General features: G+C 41.4%; 1 protein-coding gene across 3 annotated transcripts in view; it reads left to right on the top strand.

The window, feature by feature from the left end:
- Positions 1-25,060, top strand: part of LOC136694313 (zinc fingers and homeoboxes protein 2-like) — a 44,285-nt gene extending 19,225 nt beyond the window's left edge. For all 3 annotated transcript variants that reach the window (XM_066667767.1, XM_066667766.1, XM_066667768.1), the window contains exons 2-3: positions 19,848-22,921; positions 24,001-25,060. In XM_066667767.1, coding sequence (XP_066523864.1) covers positions 20,085-22,889 — 2,805 coding nt within the window. In that variant the 5' untranslated portion in view covers positions 19,848-20,084 and the 3' untranslated portion in view covers positions 22,890-22,921; positions 24,001-25,060. The remainder of the gene's footprint in view (positions 1-19,847; positions 22,922-24,000) is intronic.
- The last annotated feature ends 444 nt before the right edge of the window (positions 25,061-25,504 follow it).

The following is a 25,504-nucleotide window of genomic DNA, read 5'->3' as shown; positions in this document are numbered from 1 at the left end:
GCACCTGACTTTCCACTAGTACACTCCCTTTTTGGCTTAAAAATAAACAGCCAGCCATAAACAGATCATGAAAATGAGATGTAAACAAACAATATTTATACAAAAACATATCTATATATAAACAGTTTTAACATAATTAAATTTGTGATCAGCCCTCCAGCATCCAAGTCAGCATTTGTGTGATTCTGTAACAGAAAAAGAAGCAAATGTAGCTGTTTATTCTCCAGCTTGCAGCTTGTGTCCCCTTAAATTATGCAGTACTTTTGTCCAGATGCCTGCAACTGCTTCACTACATAAGGTGTAACGAAAACGTCAAATATGCCAGTGTTAGCGTGATTGTGTGAATATCGTGGCAGCATTTAATGTGGAACTGAAACTTAGAAGAATTCAACTTAGCAATTGTAAATAACTGTCATTTTTTTAAGGTGGAATAAAGTAGAAAGCAACTTTTAGACTGTACTTTTAGAAGCTTAAACGAGTAATAGATATTTTATAGAACTTTTCTGCTTCAAAATTTGGTTCATGACACTGTGGCGCTGCGAGGCTTTTAAGGTTGTTGAGAGTAGCTACGCAGTGCATGCCACCTCTAAATATATTCCCGAAGCTAGGTTCATAGTCTATTATTTATAAACAACCCAACCTCGATTTTTTTTTCCTCTTTTCATTTCCTGAAGAATGGTTTCTCTTCATCTTATGATGATGCACAAACTCTCATTAACTTGAGACGAGGGTTCCTTTGTTAATTTGCAAGGCCCTATGCAATGTTCGTTTTGAGCGTACAGGGTGGACTCTAATTATATTTAGATACGTTTAGATGTTATAATTTTTGGAATTCTTAGCTAAAGAATGAAGATTTAGTATAGGGGACAATATTTGGGACAAAAATTGATCCATGTCACATCTACCAAAGTTTCTGACAGTATTTATGATGCAAATAATACAGGTACACATACTAGACTACCTTGTTCTATCAAAATTATTCAACACCCATTGCAAATTAGGATGATGGGCAAAACCTGAAACTAAGCCAGCTGTTTGCATTACACCAGTCAACACAAAACAAATATAAATAGCTAAACACAATTAATATGACAAGATATTTCTCCAGATTCAACACAAAATGCCACTTGTAACGACTACTGCAGCCTCAGAATTATTCTGCCCCTAAATAGATACACTCCTAAATGCACACTTTGCTAATCTGATGCAACTCCTTCAATGCTTCATTAGTTGCATTAGGACTGCTTCAGATAAAACACGTTTAATTGCATGTTAGAAATATGACAAGATAGTGGGTCAAAAAGTTAAGGGAAGAGATTATTGCCCTAAATAAACAAGAAAAGAGATACAAAATGTAGTCAAGGCACTAAAAATTCATAGAGATACAGTTGAAAGCATTGTTTGTGAATTCAAATTTAAGCAGTCTTCAATACCGGCATGAGGCAAAGGAGGAGGCTATCACCAGCTGCCACCAAATATTGAAGGTCTCCATGCCAAACTCCAAGACATACAAGTCTACTGAGCAAAAAGCTCAAGAGCGTATTCTCAAAACCCCATATAATTAAGCCACCGAGGTTTTGGGATTCTGTTCTGAGGAGCAAAGAAACAAATCTAACTTTTCAGACTTGTGGATCAGCGGTATGTCTGGGGTAGGAAGCATGGTGGTGGCTCTGTGATGTTCTGGAGCCTCTTTGCTTTCTCTGGCACTGGAAACCTGCAGTGTATGGAGGGTAAGACGGATTCAATCAAGTGTCTGAAAATCCTAAGTGAAAACTTCACACCTTCTGTGTGGATTTTGAAGCTTGGGCATCACCGTACCTTACGACAGGATTGTAATCCCAAGTTTGTACCTCAAATTCCACTAGGACTTGTTTTATGAAGGAAACCCTGGACGATAGTCCCCCTTAGAACATCTTTATAGGATATAAAGAAGGCAATTGAAGCACACAAACCCTAGAATATTACTGGACTAGAGGCCGTTGCTTATGAAGAATGGACTCAGATTCCTCAGGAACGCTGCCAGAGGCTGGTGTTTGGCTGTGCATCATGTTTGCAGCAGGTCATGACAGCAAATGGGTGCTCTACTAAGTACTAAAGACACTTGTCTTGAAGGACTTGAATAATTCTGAGATTACAGTAATCATTATAAACAGATCATTTTACTGAATTTGGAGAAACTCTTTGCCCATTTAAATTGGTCTGTTTGATTGGAACATTTGCAAATATGTTTTTACATTTTCTAATAAACTTAATTTGCAATAGTATTTGCAAATATGTATACAGTAACCATATTTTCCTGATAAATAGGAAATAAGATTGCAGATTTAATTTTTATTTAAATAACACTTATCACAAACATACCACATTAATTGAACTGTAAAAATATATTTATAAAAATTATTGAGAAAAATGACAGAGTAGCCTAGATCCTTTTAGAGCAGTAACATTTACTGCATGAGTGTATGCTGTTTGTTACCAATAAATAGAAAAACAACAAAAAGCAACAGGTTTTTGATTTGCTTGAGTATGTGACCATGTGGAACTTGAACAGTGGTGAGGAATTTCACAGAATACAGTGTGATAATACCACCACGGCGGGTGGGCAGCAGCCAGTTTTTGCCTCTACACAGATTTGTTAAAAACAAGAATATCAAGAGAAGACCGTTTGAAAATAAAAAATAAATATTTTAAATAATAATTTTAATATTTTAAAGAATTTTAATTAATTCATTTTTTTGGAAATTAATGAATTAAGAAATTAGGAAAAAGGAAATTACAAACTGGTCATAGTTTTACTAAGGTTAAATCTGTCTGCCTGTCATTCTGATTGTGGTTTTAGAGTTGATGTGGAGGAAGTTTTTTAATTAGGCTTTCCAGTTTAATTCAGTCCTCACTATTTCTAAAGCTACTGATACAGCTGGGGTGTGTGTGTGTGTGCTTGCTGGGTTGTAGGGTCACTTAATTTGACTGGTATCCAGATATTTTCTCTTGCCTCACAATGCAGGAATACTTCTATCTAGAGTCAATACTACAGCTCTACTCTTTTTTTTAAAAGAAAACAAAACCATTTTTCCATAGGTTCTGAGAATAAGTCATTTTAGGAAATTAAATACCCAAATTGTCCAAATTGTGAGACCTTGGAGGTACCTTCAGTACAGCTCTCAAACTGTGTGGAATAATGATTCATGGGGGTCTGGCAACCTGAAAGTTGGACCTGAAACAGGACAGCCCCCTGCTATTCTGGAATGCTCAAGTGAGTATTTTTGCGACAGCTTTGTGTCCTTGCATGGATGCATGGATAGGTTTGGACAAGACTTATATTATTGAACGCTTACCTAAATATGTTTTGACCTGTTAAGCGGGACAAATTCTTCCCCTTTTCGACAAGGGAACACAGTCCTGGGGTCTTAATGAAAAGACTGTGGTGAGCTGTGTTCAAAATACCACAAGGATCAAACCACACATCTGTGTTCTACCACTGTATACACAGCCCTGTTCAGAAAGACCCAGTTCAGGGCCTGTTCCTTCAAATGGGTATGAGCCACTGTCCACCCCAACTTGAGAGCACAGCTCTGAGGAACAAGGAGCAGAAGCTCTGGATTGTAGCAGTTTTTGCTCAATTCTCGTTTTTTCTCCATTCTCATTTCCTCCATGTTTAATGCTCTTATTTCTCAGCACTCAGTGTGTTTGTTTGTGTTTGAGACTTGAATGAAGGGGCGGTACATGACTTCACAATTGGAGAAAAATCAGAACTGTTTTTATCCTATTTTCACAGTTGCATTGAGAGGCTCCAGGTATCAAAATTGAACATGCAATGAATAATTTATTTTTTATAGTGAACACAGGCAGACACACACATACATATATATATATAGTTGCTCCGATTCTGAGGTCATGTCCCGCCCCCTCATTTGAGTCCCTCCAATCACAGCGCTGGACCCACAGGTGCCTACATTGCGAAGCATCACATTCATATTCATTAAATATAAATAAAACTATATATGCTGGCTACAGAACACATATGACTTTGTGCCTGTGTGTGTATTTTACAGCTGACATCTGTATCAGTGAGAACAGCTGGGTAGAAAGCTTTTACACATTTACTGTGTGGTCTAGCACCAGTCTGTTCTGAACACTAATTCTCTCTGTCCATGTTCCCTTCATCCACTCAGCTGCCGGATGGATGGACACAGATGCAGAATGGAGCTAAACAGCTAAGACCCTGTGGCCTGTAGGGGACGTTGTCCCTAAAACTGTGGAGAGCAGCTTTAAATGCCCTGATCATCTGCCGAGCGCTGGCTCGAACATATATACACAGACGCCTCCGTGTTTATTATTCCTATCCCTTTATTCCTCAGTCAGCAGCCCACAGCTTCTCTCCTTTTCTTTTTTCCCCCTCCCTTCTTTCTATCGCTCTGTCTTTTTCTTCTGCTGTTGTTTAGAGTCACTACAAACAGCGCTCCGCCCCAGTGTAAACAGATCTATACCGCATGTGCCTCTATGGGGGACAGGGAGAAGGAGGGAGGGAGAGAGAGAGAGAAGGAGAAAGAAATAAGACCAAAGAATGAGGGAGTCAGGCGTTTTCCACATCTCCGCTTAAACAGCCTGTACAGAGTGTGCAGCCAAACTATTTGCCGCTTGGCCGGCTGTTCGGATCTCAGACCTGCTTAATGCAGAGCCTCATGGCCTGGCGCCAGACTCTCATATAGGGCAGTCTACACACACATCGGAAAAGACCAGACATGAATCAGCACACTTCTACTTTACCTGGAGGTCTCTGTCTATTCTTTATGAGACGAATAGTCCACCTTCTAACATTTCACTGCTCTTTTTGTAGCTGATATAAAATCTGAGTCATTTTATCTTTCCATGTAAGCTGAACATACAAGGAATTCACACTCACTCATCTCGGTGCACAAACACACGCATGACAAAACTTAAAAATAAATGGAATGAAAACAGACAGAAACTGAAGATTTAAGAGATCCATGGGAATGGAGCTAAAGGAGATGAGTAAATGTTTTCATATGTGTAGCTTTGAAGAAACTACAGTTATCTAGTGTATAATAGTGTGGTATAAGATGAGAGAGATGCCATAAAATAGCATTGATCTTGAAGGAAATTGCAGAGTCTCTCTGGTGCCATACTCAGGACATGGCCAGGTTGGAGATCTTTTACGATGCCCAGAGAATGCATCTTGCTGGAAGGACCACTTGGCCAGTCATTCACGACAGATATTTTGCTTGTTCAAGAAGATCTGGGCTATTTACAATTGTGCAGATATTGCAGTGGAAGAGAGTTCAGGGTCTAAGCATTACATGAAGGTACCATGGGAACCCAAACCATACACTTTGCTCTGTCATTATTAAGAACCATGCTGTTTAAAATAGCATATTACTTTTATGGGAGTATTGTAGATACATTTTCCTAATGAAAGATGTAGTTGTAGTGTGCATTCGTGAGAGAAATCATGTTTAAATAAGAGATTTATTTGTATTCAAGGCCATCAATGGCATTTTATTGGCTATAAAGCTGACTTCATATCAAATGTTTTGTGTATTTATTCTGATAATGTTATTATTATTATTTTTTTTTTTTTATAAATACCTTGAACACAAAAATGGCTGGATTAACTGTTACAACTAATGTTACTCTGTTGACCAGAAAATGAGCACAACCTTTATTCAATGTTATAATCAATTTTAATTTATCCCAGAATCGATGCAGTTGAATCACCACCGTCAGACAACTGCAGCAGGATGCACTGGTGTTCCCTTCTTCTAAACAGATTTGTTCATTACAGCTCCTATGCTCTTTTATCTTAGATCAATATGTGTATATTATTGTGGATTCTTGAAGTTTCTGTGTGAATCTCAGTTGCTGTCTCATCTGCAGTGGTTAATCAATCAGATCAATGATCAACGCTAAGCTCGTCTTGAGTGGCTTTCTCTTCGGAGCCTAAAGAGGACAGCCATCCAATCACACTTGAGGCTTGCTGGTGGTTACCAAGGCAACTACTTGAGTGTCCTGTTCTGTGCTGGAGTCCTTCTCCTCGGGGGTTTCACCCCAAATCTGCCATTAGACTCTGATTATTCTAATGAGGCTCCGTTACTGAGCAGAAAATCCAAATGGCAGAATCTGGCTCCGGCTCTGTCTGAACGTCACCATTACGCTACTCCCTTCATTACAGCATTTCACTGCCCTCACATTCACATTTAACACTCCACTACACTATTACAGCACCATTACACTACTGCCCTTGCATTATTCCTACCATTACACTACTGCCCTCACCCCATTACACTAGTACCATTACACTACTAGCCTCACTTTCATCTTTAATACTCCACTAAACTATTACAACACCATTGCACTACTGCCCTCAAATTCTTTTTAATACCCAACTACACTATTACAGCACCATTATACTTCTGCCCCCACACCATTACACTAATGCCTTCACACTAATACACTCATATTCAACTTTAATACTCCACTACACTAATAGAGCACCATTACACTACTACCCTCATATTCACACCATTACACTACTATCCATCCATCCATTATCTGTAACCGCTTATCCAATTTAGGGTCACGGGGGGGTCCAGAGCCAACCTGGAATCATTGGGCGCAAGGCGGGAATACACCCTGGAGGGGACGCCAGTCCTTCACAGGGCAACACAGACACACACACATTCACTCACATACTCACACCTATGGACACTTTCGAGTCACCAATCCACCTGCAACGTGTGTTTTTGGACTGTGGGAGGAAACCGGAGTACCCGGAGGAAACCCACGCGGACACGGGGAGAACACACCAACTCCTCACAGACAGTCACCTGGAGCGGGAATCGAACCCACAACCTCCAGGCCCCTGGAGCTGTGTGACTGCGACACTACCTGCTGCGCCACCGTGCCGCCCCATTACACTACTACTACTATCATATTCACCTTTAAAACTCTACTACTCTTAGAGCACTATTACACAACTGCCCTTACACCATTACTACCATTACACTACTGCCCTCACCCCATTACACTAGTACCATTACACTACTAGCCTCACTTTCATCTTTAATACTCCACTAAACTATTACAACACCATTGCAGTACTGCCCTCAAATTCTCTTTTAATACCCAACTACACTATTACAGCACCATTATACTTCTGCCCCCACGCCATTACACTAATGCCTTCACACTACCACTACACTCATATTCAACTTTAATACTCCACTACACTAATAGAGCACCATTACACTACTACCCTCATATTCACACCATTACACTACTACTACTATCATATTCACCTTTAAAACTCTACTACTCTTAGAGCACTATTACACAACTGCCCTTACACCATTACTACCATTACACTACTGCCATCACACCATTATACTACTACCCTCATATTCACCTTTAAAACTCTACTACACTATTACAGCACCATTACACTACTGCCCTCACACCATTACACTAGAACCATTACACTACTGCCTTCACATTCACTTTAATATTGAACTACATTCTTACAGCACAATTACACTACTGTCCTCACAATCACTTTACTATTCCACTACACACTTACAGTAACTTTACACTACTTCCCTCACACCATTACCCTATTACCATTTCAATACTGACTTCATATTCACCTGTAATACACCACTACACTATTACAATGCCATTACACCACTGCCCTTACACCATTACTACCATTACACCACTGCCCTTACACCATTACTACCATTACACCACTGCCCTTACACAATTACTACCATTACACTACTTCCCTCACACTATTACACTAGTGCCATTACACGTCTGCCCGCACATTCACTTTTAATGCTCCACTGCACTATTACAGCACTTTTACATTGCTGCCTTCATATCATTACTACCATTACACTACTGCCCTTACACCATTACAATATTCTTATAACACTACTGCCCTCACAGCATTACACTACTACCATAACACTACTGCCCTCACACTATTTCGTTACTGCCATTACATTTTGCCCTCACACCATTACGTTAGTCCCATCACACTCACTTTTAATGTTCCACTACATTATTACAGCGCCATTACACTACTGCCCTCACACTCAGCTTTAATAAATATCCACTATAATATTACAGCACATATACACTACTGCCCTAACACTCAATGTTAAAACTCCACTACAGTATTACAGCACTGCCCTCACACCATTACACTACTGCATTCACGTTCACCTTTAATTCTCTGCTATACTATTACAGCATCATTAGACCACTGCCCTCACACCATTACACTACTGCCCTCACATTACACAACTTCACTTACACCCTTACACTACTGCCCTCACATTCACCTTTAATACTCCACTGCACTATTACAGCACAATTAGACTACTGCCCTCACATCATTACACTGCTGACCTTATACTAGAGTACAGCATTACTATATTACAGTGTTGGATTATTACAACAGCCCCCCACACTGCATTATAACAGCATTACTGTGCTATAGTATTATAACAATACAGTATAGCAGCTGGCATTTTTACTCTTGTGTTTTTCTGCCTGGAAACATGTAGCCTACTGATTCTGTCATTGTTGTCATGTTGATATGTGTGTGTGTGTGTGTGTGTGTGTGTGTGTGTGTGTGTGTGTGTGTGTGTGTGCACATGTTTGGCCCCTTTATTAAATGTTTGTAGTACATTGTGCCTTCCTTCCTTCCTCCCTCCCTCTCTCTCTCTCTCTCTCTGCATGGCTCTCAGTTCAGAGCATTAAAGCGATTATGCCTATTGTCTCTGCAGAACTGATAAGGTATTAAAGACCTTTCTGATAAGATTTAAATTAATTCTGCACTCATTCAAATTCAGCTATCCTACAGAGAGGAGAGGAGCTGGGTCTCACTCTATTTTCTCTCTCTCTCTCTCTCTCTCTCTCTCTCTCTCTCTCTCCCAAACCCCCCTCTTTCTCCCTCTTCCTCTCTCATATTCACTTTCTCTCATGCCATCTCACTCTTTCAATACAACATCCCTTCATTCATTGTTCTGTCTATCTCTATACTGGATCTCTGTCCCCCCTCTGTGTTTGTCCTTCTTTCTAATCATCCTTTGCCCCCTCCTTTGACTGCTTTTTTTCTCACTTCTCTTTCTTTTCATTCAACAGTTTCCTTCTTCTTTTCACTGTTGTTTTATTTACAGATCTCTAACAGCACAGTTATTGTACGAAGCTGATGATTTTGATCCACTATTAGTAAATAAAACTTTTAATATCTTAGAATAAATGTGTTCTATAAGCTGTCCCCAGCCCTAGAGCTGCTGCTGTAATGTGCCATTAGACCCTGAAGACATTGGCTTATGTTAAAACAGATCCAAGAACAGCAGCCTTCATTAGAAAAATGACTGAAGTTCAGATACAGTAAGTGTGTGTGTGTGTGAGAGAGAGAGAGAGTTTGTGCATGTTTATCTGCATGTCATTGTCTCTCTGATCGTAGGTCCGTTTTGTCTCAGATGCAAACTAGTTTGATCGCCTTTGTTCTGTGTATTGCTTCGATTAAATGCCCTTCACTTTTTCACATGAGCTGCTGGGATTGTTTTAATCCTAACAGAAACCATATTTTTTGGACACTACTAAGCCATTTTTAACAAATTTAATGATTCAGGAAGTTTACAGCATTGTGAAAATGCGCATTGAATACCTACCATTAGTGCTGCACTGATCCTGCCACCGTATCACCATTCAAGAATGGTATAAATAGCAGGATTAACATAAGCAGCTATTGAGTGCTTGGGGTTAAACTGAGTTAGGATTAGGATAATTCTAGGATACTTGAAGATTATATATCTGTTCTGCAAGCATTTATGAGGCATAAATCATGATCTCAGGGAGCATTTTAATAAACAAACCCATGGCCAAAAAATTTGACTTTGATGAACCAAAACATTATGACCACCTGGCTAATGTAGTCATTGTCCAAAGAAAAATATGCGTCTCCATGTTTGTCCATTTTTAGTTTACTACATCATTTGAACACAGCAGCCGTCTTTCACACTGTGTAAAAAGTTCATGATGAATGGACCAATAGAAATTCTCCAAAATTACTTGGAATAAAATCTTTTTACATTGACTTCCACTGAAACATAAGGTGTTTTTTTTTCTTTCCCCTGTAAAGTTACTGTTTTGGCGATACATGTTTTCCTTTGGACAGCAATGATATGTTTTATTTGTAGGTGGCACGTGTCAAGGTAATGTCCACATAAATATAAGGACCAAGAGTTTTCCAGTAGAGCATTGTCCACAGTGTCACACACTCCCTCATCTTCCCACAGTGCACCTGGTCCATCACTTCTTCATGTCAACTCTCACACGTACCTAGATTCCATGTGATGGAAATAAAACAGGACTCATTATACCCAGGCTGCCTTCTCCCATCACTCCGAAGTCCAGTTATGATGCTTAGAGACACCTTGTGGGTGATTTGGATGGTGAATATGGATTTGTGTTTGTGTGTGTGTGTGTGTGTGTGTGATTACACAGCTTCATACAGAGCAGAGAGCATCGCTCTGTATGTGTAAACCTCATTAAACATTTCTGTGACTGGTGCCAGAGTTACACTTCTGTTGATTAGATGGGATTAGCTTTGGTTCACCTCATGTATCGATGAGTCCTGGCTGCACAATACCGTTGCCCTTTGGTGGTCGTTAGGTACTCACCACTGCTGACCAGGAGCCTTATTGTTTAGGGCCATAACAATCTGCCCCTTGTCAAAGACAACTTCAGGCTTCACACCAAATCATTTTTCCCACATTCAACCATCTAACCATACTGATTTTGAAAACCAACTGTTCTCTTACCAACTCTAAATTCGACTTTCACAGGTGTTGTTTTTCCAAGATAATTAATATTATTCTCTTCATCTGTAAATGATCTTAATGTTTTGGTTAATTGATATATGGGACAAATGCCATTAGATTTTTGGTGCTTTTAAAAATCCCCAGTCATAGTGTCGTGGTGTTTGGACCCATTCATTCATTCATTCAGTTATACGTCTTCTGTAACCAAATTATCTTGTCCTAGGTCGCAGGAGCCCACTTAGGATCACTGGGTGCATAGCAGGAACTCACCCTGAACAGGGCAGCTGTCCAATGCAGGGTTCATTCATGAAACAGAATTTTGTCATTGTCCAAAGACAAACACGTAGCTTCATTCTTACCTTACAACATCATTTGAACACAACAGCCATCCTTCACATTGTGGTAAAACGTCATGATAAATGAACCAATAGAAACGCTACAAAATGAACTGGAATTAAATATTTTTACATTGACTTCCACAGAAAGTTAAGAAACATTTTTTCCATCTACTGTAAAGTTACTATTTTGGAGATTAATATTTTTCTTTGGACAATGACAATATTTTAATATTGCATTCTGATGGACTTCTAATAGACAGAAGAATTTCATAATATATTGCTTATAGTTTCAAAATAGGATAGAATGTGAGCTTAGGAAGGAATTCAAAAACATTTCAAATACCAGGCCGTGTGTATATGATTGACTTGAATGAAAGAACAAGACTCAAATCCTGACCTTCACAAAGAAATGGGTAATTATAATTCTTTATTTGAAGCTTAGTTTTAGTTTTTACAACGTTCAGAATTCCCTGTACAAGAATACATTTTCAGTAATGAATTGGAGAACATTCATCGTGATACCTCCTGTGTTTTTGAATACCCTCTTCACCTGTAGCAACTCGGCTTAAATTTAGAGAGTGAAGTCAGGGTACAGCGTTAAAATTCTCACTGCGGTGGCTGTGTGCGTAAGACAGAGGAACTTTAGTCTTTTCCCATTTTAATGAAGATACAGAGACTTTATGTGTGCTTGTGGGGGTGTGTGTCCATCTGTGTGTGTGTGTGTGTTCTTGTGTGTCTTTCTTTAAGGAGAACATGGTGTGAGTTGAGGACAGAAGACGACTCATGCATGTTTTATTACGATGGCCCCGTCACCGCAGTGATGCCAGCTCGTGCCGGCGTCACTCACCGACCGGAACGGATCATTACTCACCCACACACACATGCATACACACTCACACAAACGCACAGACATATACACAATCTCTCTCTCTCTCTCCCTCTCTCTCTCTCTCTCTTTCACTCACGTGCACAGGCTCGTCTCCGCTCCGCTGGGCGGCTGTGAGTGTGTTTCTAATTAGCACCTGAGAGAGAGGCGGAGTCATTAATATGCAGCGCAGAGGTGACAGTGGACCATCACACCACTCTGCTGTTGCCATAACAACTACATGGATATGAAGCCAGGCTTCATATTTTAACATTTTTAATAGTCATAAAGACAGCAGCAGTTTATTTCATTTAGAGAGGAGGGTGTACATGTACTCGCTCCATAAAAATGAATGGTGAAAATCCTTCTAGTTTTTTTCAGGCAGTGAATGTGAATTGGGGATGATCCAGGGAGGGTTTCAGTGTTGGCACCCTTTCCTTCCCCTTTAATAATGGAAGTATTACACAGAGTGATCAGCCCAAGATATTGACTGGCTCTGCTGTGTGTTTTTCTTTTTTTCAGGGGTTAATTATGAGATGGAGAGAGTAGAGCAATCGATCGTTCAGTTAGCTGGAGGTTCTTTGCTGTTTGTTTCCATGCCAGAATGATGGAAGGTGCTTTTGCCGCAGCCTACATATACATAATACAAATGCCTCTAACAATGATCAAGTTCATACATACCACTTTGTGATGGTGTAAGGGTTTGTCAAGAAAGGCAGCATCTTTATTGTTCTCAAGTTGCAATTCTGAGAAGTGCTTTCCGGAGGGAAGAAACTGGAAGAAATAGTCCTTTGCTGGGAGGGAGTCGGAAATGTTCCTGGTGGTGAGATTGAAGGTGTGACTTGTGCAGTGAGGTGAGGCTGAAGGAAAATCACAATGTATGATTTTCCAGTTTTGGACAGGAGCCTTTCCTATTGTGATGAAAATACCTGGATTGCAACCCTTTAGACGAGATGATGCTTCAGCTTTTCACTGATTTGAGTAAAAATATTAAGCACACTCTGCCTTCCTGATAAATTGTCTTGTCTTGCTTTTAGAAGAACTACTTGTTGTAGGGGTGAAATTCAGTAATTTTAGTTAGGGAACATAATTGTTCCTTATTCTATGATAATTGTAGATTTTAAAATTGTGTTGATTCATACACCCCATTTCATCTCTAGGATTAATGCTGCACGGTGGGGCAGCAGGGAGTGTCACAGTCACACAGCTCCAGGGACATGGAGGTTGTGGGTTTGATTCCCGCTCCGGGTGACTGTCTGTGAGGAGTTGGTGTGTTCTCCCCGTGTCCACGTGGGTTTCCTCCGGGTGCTCCGGTTTCCTCCCACAGTCCAAAAACACACGATGGTAGGTGGTTTGGCAACTCAAAAGTGTCCGTAGGTGTGAGTGAATGTGTGTGTTGCCCTGTGAAGGACTCTATATATATATATATATATCAGTGGTGATTGCTCTAAGACTGCAAGGGAAGCTCAGCTTCCCCTAAAATGTCAAAAAATAAGTGAACAAATATATACTGTTGTGTGTACATGTCATTGAATAAATATGGACTACAACGCGATTCGAAGCAGCGAAGTGCAGGGAAACGAGACGAGTGATTGGATAAATGCTGGGCTTTGTCCCGCCCATCGGACGCTCAGCGTCTCTGGGGGTCTATGGGGCAGTGGGCTGGCCTCGGATGATGATTGGATGATCTGTCTGAGGCTGAATCCCTTTTTGATTGACAGCGAAATGAGCAAATCAGCGACCCTTTGGTGTAAAGATCAGAGGAAGCATTACATTTTCATTCTGTTCTGCGTTAAACCAAACTATCTTAATCCTCTTAGCGGCATTTTCTTTGTTTAAAACGACTAGCGACAAATCGAGCTTCTATTTCTGGTGGGTTTTTTGTAGCTGCTTATGTTTGAAGACTGACTTCTACCACTCTTTCTGACTTCTATCGCAGTTTCTGTCCAGCGGGTGCTGCTGAGCCCCTCCACCGTCACAAAGCACTCACAGGCGGACACACTTCACATGGGCCAAGGCCGTTTAAGCAGCCTAGCTCTGCTGGCCATTGAGAGGACACTAGTCAAGTCCCTGGAAAAGACGCCTTGTTGGTACGACAGGGTCAAAGATCATTTTCTTAAAAAGGAACGGAGGATAGAATTTACGTATAAATAAACCGACACATTTTATGGTGTAGGCCGAAATTGAGCTTCCCCTCCTTGAAAGACCAGCATCCGCCACTGATATATAAATATATATATATATATATATATATGCCGATCCATTAGAGCTTCATATAGGGCTCACCCCATTGCAGCCACAAAAAACTTACAACCCATTTTCCCATTTTTTCTACACCTAACCACTAAGATTTCTGTGGCCGTTTATGATCCAATCAGCAACCAACTACCCTTAACAACTAGAGCCCAATCCATGAGTACCAAAACCACCCACTGCATCACTGTCTCTTTTCAGGGGTCAACAGGTAGGCACATCCTCTCATTAGTGTTTTTAGAATTAAGTCCATGGCACCTCCAGAAACCTTAACAGTGAATTCTGGAGTCCCAGACCCACCCCACGCTCCGAGCTAGCTTTACAGTCCTACCTTACCCTTAACCATCAACAATGGTAAATCCACACTTGCCTCCCTGGTGACTAAGGCTGTACCTAGCCCCACTGGCTACATCACCAACCACAAAACATCACCTCTACAGTGCATTTCCCCAACTAGTCTGTGTTCTCCTTATCCACAACCACTGACTAGACCATTCAGCTGTTTCTGATGTCTCCTTCATAGCTGCCCTTAGTTTCCGGGCCCCTTATGCCGAACTGCACAAGCAGGGATGTGGCAGACATGGCTACAAATGCCCTAACATCAATCTCCACCAGTCTTATATGTACCTGCCACCCACATTCCCTCACTTCATCCGTCAAGTCTGCGTACTTCAGCTTCTTCCTTTCAAATGCTGCATCTGCAAGCATAATTGTTAACACTATGAAGTAAACTATACGTTTAATTTCAGAGTAAAGTGCCATGTCTGGCCTCGGTGTAGTTTACACAATGCATTCTGGTACCTGCAGTTTCTTTAACCTATGTCCACCAGCAATTTCCAATCTTGTGCTTCTCCCCATCTACCAATATTTATAGCCTGCACGCACTCTCAAACACGTTCCCCCTCACACACAGACCTAACCTCTTTATTACTACAATCACTCGACAATGAATTAACCTCTAGGTGTTTGCTGTCCAATAAACATGATAATACCCTCCATGTATACCGAACCTGCAACAAACTAAACTTACAAGCTGGTAAACTTACAATATGTTTCAGCGTGCTAACCCTTGTTCAAAATCTACAGCTAGGGTCTTCAATCAGTCAATCAAATTATATTTATATAGTGCATTTCATAACAGAAAATTGTCACAAATCAGATTTACAGAGATGTGCAAGCCAAGGGCAAAAGTGGAAAAGAAATACTCCCTCAGATAACGAGGAAGAAACCTTGGAAGGACCCAATACTCATATGGGGGAACCCATCATTCTCGGGTCGACACCGGAGTTCCCAACAGATAACAGTGTTCACCTACCCATTGTCCAAGATTTTGGAACATTGGATAGACATCGTAAGTTTCTCCTGGCAAAAACTTTATATGACTGCCTCCATCATCCATAGCTCTTGCCAAGTGACCTTCGGCTTGTCTAGATTATCCCAACGAAGCCACTGGCCTTGTTTTGCCTGTGACGCTGCTGTTGTGCGCCATGCCTCTTCATCTTGCTCACTAAACGCTTACCACAAATCACCTGACCCAAGTCCTGCTCTTCCGCATAGCACTTGGCCAATCACATCCCTTAACTCTAATGATCTCCTGGCTATCTGCACAGCCGTTTGCAGGTTCCACTTCCTTCCAGTTTATGTGACTGGTGCTGCTGCTTTTTTTTAACTCACGACACACCTTTGCACATTTAATTTCCTCAAATAAACTTGTGAGTGGTAAACACTGTGGCACCCCTAGCCACTTCCTTATAGCATTTTTAATAACACTTTCCATTCTCTCTACTTCTGTGATCAGAAGATCATACACTGGCAATGGCCATCTAATACGAGGCAGCAAGCCAAACTTCAAACACCACAATTTCAACTTTCCTGGCAGACATGATCTATCAAGGGTATTAATAGCCTTCACCCACCACTCCAGTCCCACCACTTGCTTGCTATCATTTTGCACGGCATTATACCATCTACCTAAACTCTTAACTGGTCTCTCCAGTACCATAGGGATCATTTCTCCTTTCATCACAAAGTTTTCTTGCACAAGTTTTCCTTTGACAGTCAATGTTTTAGACTCACTTGGTTTAACTAGACAGTTTTAGACTCACTTGGTTTAACTTTCAGCCTAACATACCTTAGCTTATCATTTATCTTCCCCAGCGTCCACCACATGCAAGACACAATAGTCATCAGGGTTGTCATGTCATCCATGTATGCCCTAATTGGGGGGAGTCAAAAACCATCATGCAACCTCTCACTGCCTATGACCCACTTAGAGGCCCTAATTTCTACCTCCATTGTCATTGTAAATGCTAAAAGTGAAATTGTACATCCAGATATTATACCTGTTTCTAATTGCTGCCATGATGTAACAAATTCTCCTGTACTAAAGCGAAACTGAATTTCCTCAAAATATGCTTTAACCAGCCTAGTAACCTTGTCTGGCACCTGGAAGAACTCAAAAGCTTTCCACATAAGTTTGTGTGGCACTGAGTTCAATGCATTAGCTAAATCTAAGAAAATGGCATGTAGATCCCTACCCTCTTTCTTTGCTGTCTGAATCTAGTGCCAGATCATGCTGCTATGTTACATACATGCAAAGCCAGAAACCCCTGCAAAAGTACTGCTACAAAGTACTGCTTTGTACTGATATATTAATTAATTAGTTTGCTTTAAAATAAGCAATATGTCTCCATGCTATCACACTAAAGAAAATCATACCACTTCTCCTTAGGGATAAGGATAACTCCTGCTCTCCTCAACTCTTTTGGAATGATCCCTTTCTTCCAAACTATGACTATCAACTTCCACAAAAACGTCAAGAACACACCTGCATACTTGTACACCCGATGTGGTACACCATTAGGCCCTGGAGCAGAACCTGCCTTTGCATGATGCACCACATCTTGAGCCTCACTCCATATTGGTTTTGCTTTTATTCTTTGCCCAATTCCTTTCTCTTTTGCATGTTTCCCATTCCTCTGGTTAGTATCAGATTTACCTTCCTGTACACATGTGCTTGTGTTCTCCTCAGTAGTAACAGAGGTGTTGATATCCTGTGAACTGGTGAGTAACCTGTCATTGGACTTCAGCTGACTGACTTGTCAACCCCTTAACAAGAATTCCTTAATATTTTCTACTTATTGTACAGTATATTGACATTTTCTCAACATTTTTTGCTGACCTCAGTGTTGTCTATGGTGTTTCCTGGTGTGTTTGATTACATAAGAATAAACATCCCCATTATTTTAGACAGTTTTGTATTCTCTTGTCTCGTTCTCATACAACACCATTATGTTATCTTGATTTATTCAGGTTTTATTTATTTCATTTTATGCAGTATTCCAGTTCTGAATATTCTTAATAATTAAAAGTTCATTGCTCTTTAATGATTTTGTAAGTGTATTAATATGCTATTATTATTATATCAGTGACATAAACATGTATAAAATGACAGTAGTATTTTTTATTGCAATTATTAATGGGACAATATATTGACCGGGTGGCACAGCTGCGCAGCAGGAAGTCTCGCACTCACATATCTCCATTGTCCTGGTGACTGTCTGTGAAGAGTTTGGTGTATTCTCCCTGTGTCCATGTGGATTTCTTCCGGTCCAAAAAGACACGTTGGTAGGTAGATTGGTGACTCTAAATGTGTTAGTGAATGTGTGTGTGTGTGTGTGCGTGTGTGTGTGTGTGTGTTGCCCTGTGAAGAACTGGCACCCCCTCCAAGGTGTGTTCCTGCCTTGCGCCCAGTGATTCTGGGTAGGCTTCGTACACACTGCGGCCCTGAACTGGTTACGCGGTTACAGACCATGAATGAATAAATGAATATATCGACCACAGAATATGGCTATTGTGACAGGTCTACTTTAAAACCACTATTGTATCTTTAAAGGTTTAAAGGAACACTTACACTGTTTCTACTTTTGTACAGTAGCTTTTTCTGACAATGACAGTGTAATCCAAATGATACTCCAGACATTAAATTCGGTTTGAAGTAATTTATAGTACTTATGCTGATGTATTTTTACCTTTTACTTGTGAAATGAAAAATGCAATAATCCAATTAGAACCAAAAGTAAATGGCTTGGTTTTGAGTGTTGAATGAATGAATGTTGAATGAATTAATTAATTAATTAATTTTTCAATTTTTTGGAGTGGGATCTATACACCAACTCCTCAGGTATTCAGTGTGGGGAAATTATCACATCCTACCCACAATTTGCGGAAACTGTGAGACCTCTCTTGAATTATCATGTTTCATCTGCCCCGAATTTATTAGACTTACCTAATAGCACAAAAATTCTGTGTTACTTTGAAGAGGAACTGAAGGTGATTTGTGATCTGGCATTAAAGCCTAGGTTCAGTCCATGAAACTTCCCAGTGTTTGTCAACCTCACTGAACCTGATGTAATGGAAAACAGGGTGGATTGTCTTGGTCTGATTGGTCTGAAATTAGTTGGGCTGAATCTATTATATGGTATGAGTTTATACATTGATATCCAATAGTGAGAAGTGTCTTTATTCATATCTTCCTTTCCTTCTTCCTCTGTCCCCCCTCTTACTCCCTAGCTGAGACTGTTGATAAATCTCGCATCCTGTGCTGAGTTGTGTTGGCTTGCTTTGTGGAATGCCTGAACTCGTGGACCTCTCCAACAAACTCATAGACCTCTCCTCTGTTCTGGTTTTCCACAGAGATGGGCTCTCCTTGATCTTCTTGATGGTTTTGTTGAGACAGAGAAGATGGAGGAGGGTCTTTCCCTGTTGGAGTGTGTTGTGTTCGTGTTTCCCTTTATTATATAAGGTTGGAAGAAGAGCACTGAAAAAGTGAAACAGTAACTTGAGTTCAGGATGTTATCCATTCATATCATACATACCATATCATAAAAAGTGTTAAAGAGGTCTTTTCATGTTCATATTTAGACCCCATTCACATCTGGCATGTATACGCATCCTGGGTTATCAGATCATTAGTTGTCTGCACATAGTACAGGTGTGAGTAGAGTACAATGCATCCTGAGGAGACATTGTGATCTGATCACTCAAACCGCATTCAAGGGTGGTCAGGTATGTATATGAACACATTATTCCTGTAGTGTGAACACCAAAGTGTCTCGATGCATTGCCAACAGGAATAGGCACTGCCCACATCAACTGTGTCACTGTGCCAGCCTGGGATTTACCAATAAATTATGATGTTTCAAACTGTAAGTACTGTGTGTGTGTGTGTGTGTGTGTGAGAGAGAGAGAGAGAGAGAGAGAGAGAGAGAGAGAGAGAGAGAGAGAGAGGGAGAGATGCCTCTTTTTACCTATGTTTCTCTCACAGTGATCTAAAAATATGTTTAGGTAGACCATTCAAAATAAACACAAGCAGTCATAGGAGATGCATTTAAATGCCAGGGTGAATGGCATTATTTGAATTTGTGAATTTGTATTCAGTGCAGTACAGTATGTGAACTTTGAATTAGAAACCTTGTAGTAAAATGTCATTGTTAATTATATTAGCTGTCCTTTTCTTCTGTTGTCTGTGTACAGGTGAGTTGCATGTGATGAGGTCCTATGAAGCCCTGCACTGGAGCTGATGATCCCGGTCAGCGGGCAACTCCGGAGCCAAGGCTGGGAGACTCCGGAGCGGACTGAGGAACTACAGAGTCCTGTTCCCGTGCTGGGAATCCACTCTGATCACCTCCATCCCTCTCTCCCTCCCTCCCTGTGCAACCCATCCTAACTGCTCTGTCAGGCATACCCCTGAAGCCTGTCACTACAATTGCCATGTCCAGCCGAAGGAAGTCTTTCACTCCCTGCATGGTGTGTGTCAGCAATGTGCCAATGGACAGCCCTGTGGAGATGGATATTTTGGCTGATGAAGTCTTAGAGGACAGGCCCTCCTCTCTGCAGCCATCTTTAGATCTACATCAGGTGTCAGTGGGGGAGGTTGAGTCTGAGGATAGTCCTGTAGAAGGGCTAGAAGTGAGGATGGAAGAAGACAAGTCCCTTGCCCCACAGAAACAGCAAGGTAGGGACTACCAGTGTAAGTACTGCTCCTTCTCTACTCAGAACCTCAACGAATTCAAAGAGCATGTCTACTCTATACACCCTAATGTCATACTGAACCCTCTGTACCTCTGCGCCGTCTGCAACTTCAGCACTAAGAAGTTTGACTCCCTTACAGAACACAATGAATCACAGCATCCTGGAGAGTGCAATTTCAAGTTCAAACAGATTAAACTTGACAACCAGACCATCCTAGAGCAGACCATTGAGAGCGAGGGGGATTCAGTCTCTCTAGAAAGTAAGCACTTGCAAGATGATGACTGCTTTGACTTTTCACCCCCATACCCTTCATCCACACTAAATGCTGGAAACTGTCGACCAAATGTGGATGGCAAAGAAATCTTTAGTAATGGAAATGAGGTACAGAATCGTTTAGATAATCTATTGCTGAAAGATCAGATTACCGCAGTCAATGTTAATGGCACAATCATCATCCCGGAGCCCATGATCCTGCAGGGCCTCTCCCATGTCATGCCTCTATTGCAGCGTCCTCCCAATCTCAACTCAATTCCAACAATCGCTGTTCCCCTGAACTCAAGCAAGTACAATCCCTTGTTGGATAGCAACACTACCCTCATTGCGTCCTTCAACAAGTTCCCCTATCCCACCCATGCTGAGCTCTCGTGGCTCACTGCTGCGTCCAAACACCCAGAAGAGCAAATCAAGGTGTGGTTCACTACTCAGCGACTGAAGCAGGGAATCACCTGGTCGCCAGAAGAAGTGGAAGAAGCTCGAAAGAAGATGTTCAACGGCTGCATGCCACATGCTGATCAGACCTTCACCGTTTTGCCTACGCCTGTGAGCGAGTCAATCGCCACCAGTCAGTCTGTTGCACCAGCAGTCTCCTGCCACGTCATTAGACAGTCCAACCTGTCTATGGTGACCACCGCAAACGGGTCGCCTTCTACGTGTGCAACTGTCACTGTGACAACCGTTAATAGTATGCAGAATCTCAAGCGCTCCTTGGGAACGCCAGCGATGGCCCAGGAGGTCAAGCGTCCCATGATTCCCACAAACGAACCCAAAGATAAGCTCTGCATGGCACCCCCACCAGTCCCTCCCTTAGAGAGACTACCCATGGCTCCCCCTCCCATACCCCCAGATAATAAGAGATCCATGCCCCCACCTTTGATTCCCCCAGACATGAAGAGACCCATTGTCGCCCCTTACGTTATGCCGAAAGGGAAATTACCAATGGTGTTTCCACTTGTACCACCCAAAGATAAAATAACCATGGCCCCTCCTCCCCTTTTACCCAGAGATAAATTATCTATGGTGCCCCTGCTGTCCACAGATCTAAAGAGGTCTATGACTCCCCAACGGTTTAGGAACCAAGCATCTATCCCTTCGATAATTCCTAAAGATAAACTGTCACCTTTACCTACTGATCTGAACTTACCCTTGGTGCCCCCACTGGTGACTTCTGCTCATTTGAAGAGACCAACAATCATTCAAACGGCACGGGCTCCACATGTCGCCCCTCCCCTTGTTCCCACTTTCTCTCTGGAGAGTAGACCACTAGAGCCGACAACGGAGCAGAAACCCCCAGGCTCAGAGAGTCGACCCTCAGAGAGTCAGAATGGCAATGGAGTCCCCTATGGGGACGGTAATAATTGGTTTCTTGACCAGAGTGCACCGGCCCACAATGGTTCACAGCACTTTACCAGTGACTTTGCTCCAAAGGAGCGTCCAAAAGCGGTCCCGAATCAGTTCCCTCTCCTGGAAAGAGTGAAGGGCAAAACTGCTGAGCAGCTGAAGGTTTTAGAGGAGAGTTTTCAGAGGAATAGCTTCCCATCCTACCATGAGGTTGATCACATCGCAGTCACCACTAGACTCTCCAGAGAGGAGATCGACAGCTGGTTTTTGGAACGTCGAGCACTTCGAGACAACTTAGAAAAAGCCCTGTTGAATTCCATGGGCTCCAAGAGAACTGACATGGCAGACAGGAGACCACGTTCACATCACCAACATGCTTTCCTTAATGGCGTTCACAAACAAGGCCTACTCATGAGCCCGCTCCCCCCCATTTTTGCCCCATCTTCATTCTCTGGGCCTCTGGACAGGAAGGCCCTCAGTCTCCTAAAAGATGTCTTTGTCCAAACACGGTGGCCTTCACCTGAGGAATATAGCCGTCTTGAGGCGCAGACGGGCTTGGCTCGTACTGATATCGTCCGGTGGTTCAAAGACAGTCGTCTGGCTCTTCGCAGTGGAGCTGTAGAATGGAAGGAGCTTTTCCACAAGCTGAGCGGCAGCGAGCTGAATGGCCGGCTGATCTCAGAGCAGCCCTGTGGCGTCACTCAGCCAGGCCAGGAATGGAAGATGCCTAGAGCAGAGTGCACCAAACTAAGCAGCCAAGAGATCAAAGACTGGTTCAGCAACACCCTGGGCCAGCGCAGGCCCGAAGTAGGGAGGAATGGAGGTCAGAATGGAGGCAGTGTAGAGGAGTGCGGGGGCTGGATGGAGGAAGCAGTAGGGGTGAAGGCCAGAATGGCGTCACGAGAGCTGGTCTCAGACACAGATTAGGCTGCAGGAGGGAGAAGGGGCAGGAGAAGGGGGTAAGTTTTTACGTGAAGTATATTTTTTTTGGTATGCCTTTCCAGTCTGGTGATTATAGAGACTGAGGGGACACAATAGACCACTCCTCATCAAAGGACATATTTGGCTGTTGCCATGGAAATTTGGAATAGAGGACTGGAACCCAGGTTGGACTCTTTTGATGTTGCTCCGTTAAGAAAAACAAAGCAGTACAGCAGGAAGTTGAGACACACTGGGATGTTGCTATGCAAATATAGTAGACTGTTGTTCATTCCAGAAGATAGAAGAGCAGTTGAAGTGCAGTGTTTTAGAGCAGTTTTCATTCATCTCTTTAACTTAAATAAACAGAGGTGGAAATTTGACCGCTTTAGCAGATGGTTCTTTAATCTTTAAAAGTTCAGTGATTCATTATTTTGCATTTGGCTTCTAACTTTAAAAATTGATGGCTGTCTGCTATAAAACTGGAATGTCTCAAGATCATCAAAAAAATAAATAAACTTTTTTTTTCATGTTAAAGACAATTATTAGCCCATACTTTTTTAACCATTCCTTCCAGCATTGTTACTATTTTGTTCATGTTGTAACAGAGGGACTAGCCAAAAGAAAAACAACTAAATTGTAATTCATCTTAATAGTGCATCATGAATTGGATGCTACTAAAAGAAAAATGTATCTTAATGTATATATAAGTTGGAAGTGCCCCTTTTTAATCTCAAAAGTTTTGAGGTCCTTACTTAAATTACAACACAGAAGGTTTTGTTAGGTGTCAAAATCTGTTTTGTTATTGTTATTGTAGTTCCAGCCCATTAGCTCGTTTTGAGTTAATTAAGAAGATAAATATAGACAAAAGCATGGAGGTAAGATGTCAAACTCAGCGGGATTGTTTTGGCAGCGTAATTTCATGTGCTTTTGATGATCCAATTATTTGTTAATGTGGCAGAGTAACTAAAGTCCACAAAGCAGCTTGAGTGGAGTAGTGCAGGTGCAGGGAATTTTGAAGGAAGCATGAGGTTTCCATTGGGGTTGATCAGTGGGCCGGGGTAGTGAGTGACTCAGGTTGTCACACTTGTAATGATGGCTTTGTTCCCATTCTCGACAGGTAGGAGCTGCTGCCGCTGTCATTTTTGCACAGAAGTGGAAGGAAAGAAGAGGAACAGAGGCTTACTTTGAAATGTTGTATTTTTGGAACCAATGATTTCACTCTTGCCCTCTTCCATTGTGCCAGGTGGGAACGGAAGGGGCTCATCACTGCACAGAGCGCTGGGTGGCGGAGCGCTGTGGGAACGTTTTTGGCACACTGTGTGACGGTTTCGTGACAGAGGGAGGGGGACAGAGTGAATGTACTGAGAAGACGGAGACCATTGAGTGCCAAAGCTGGATTTGCTGCATAACTACACTTAAAAAAGGGGGGTTAATGTAAATATTTTTTTCTGTACTGCTACAGATTTGTACAATTTTGGGGGAACTTTTGTTACATTTTATAATGGGAGCAAGTGGCCCCCAGTTTTTGCTCTGGCTGGTCTTTTCAGTGGACACATCATACCTTTTTTTGTAACAACACCATGCACCACTACAGGCATTGGCAATACATCAGACAGATTCACAGAGCCGGACTTTCATTACAGTTTGTCTTTGAAGGGACTTCTTTAAATCAGTGCATTTATAGACTGGTTCAAGGTGCTGTTATACTTTCTGGATATTACTCGTCGTCGCTTTTGCTATAATTACAGTTCTTACAGCGTGACATTTTGAAAACAAAACAAAAGTAAAAAAAAAAAAAAAAAAAAGAAAAATCACTTTGCTGTTAAATAATGATGAACAAATCAGACACACACACACACACACACACACGCTCAATCATATCCGATACATCTACACATGACAGTTTAACCTATAACTCTTCTGTTGCAAATCTGTTCTGTCCTGCTTAGGAAAACACTCAGCAGTCGCCAGCCTTTATATGTGTTGGCTTTTGTAAACGTAGTGCTAGTTCAACTCTGACTGTAGAGAAAATTTAACCTGTTACCAGAAACACGCTCCGTATGTACTGCTTCTGTAGTGTCAGCGTCACATATATTAGAAATACTGTACTTATAACAAGGTCCTGCTTACTACTCTCCGAAAGACAGATGTTGTCTGCTGTAATCAAATAAAACACAGCCTACTCAATGATGCATGTTGTTGATTTTTTATTTTTTTATTTTTCAAAACAATGTGTAATATGTATTAATCCTGCCTCGAACATTGTGCCAGAAACTGACCGTGTTAAAAAGAGATTTACAATGTTAATCTAATCCAGTTCTCGATGAGAAAATCTATTCAGAGTGGTGAGATGTGTTATGTTGCATTATAGATAAACAGAAATGACAGTACACTGGTGATGATAGAGGAAATATTGATGTAAATAACTATACACAGCAAATGTAATCTTCAGTGTTTTTCACATGCATGTGCATTGTGTGTCCAGTCTCTGTACAACGTTACTTCTGAAATGGGAGTTATTCCCCTTTTATTTGTGCTGGAAGATTAGTTCTGGCTCACAAATGCGTTTTGAATTTTTTTTTTTTTTTAAATGTATTGGATTAACAAATAATGCATGTTAA

Source organism: Hoplias malabaricus, chromosome 4 (assembly GCF_029633855.1).
Source record: "Hoplias malabaricus isolate fHopMal1 chromosome 4, fHopMal1.hap1, whole genome shotgun sequence".
Lineage (NCBI taxonomy): Eukaryota > Metazoa > Chordata > Actinopteri > Characiformes > Erythrinidae > Hoplias > Hoplias malabaricus.
This window is presented reverse-complemented; position numbering and strand designations above follow the sequence as displayed.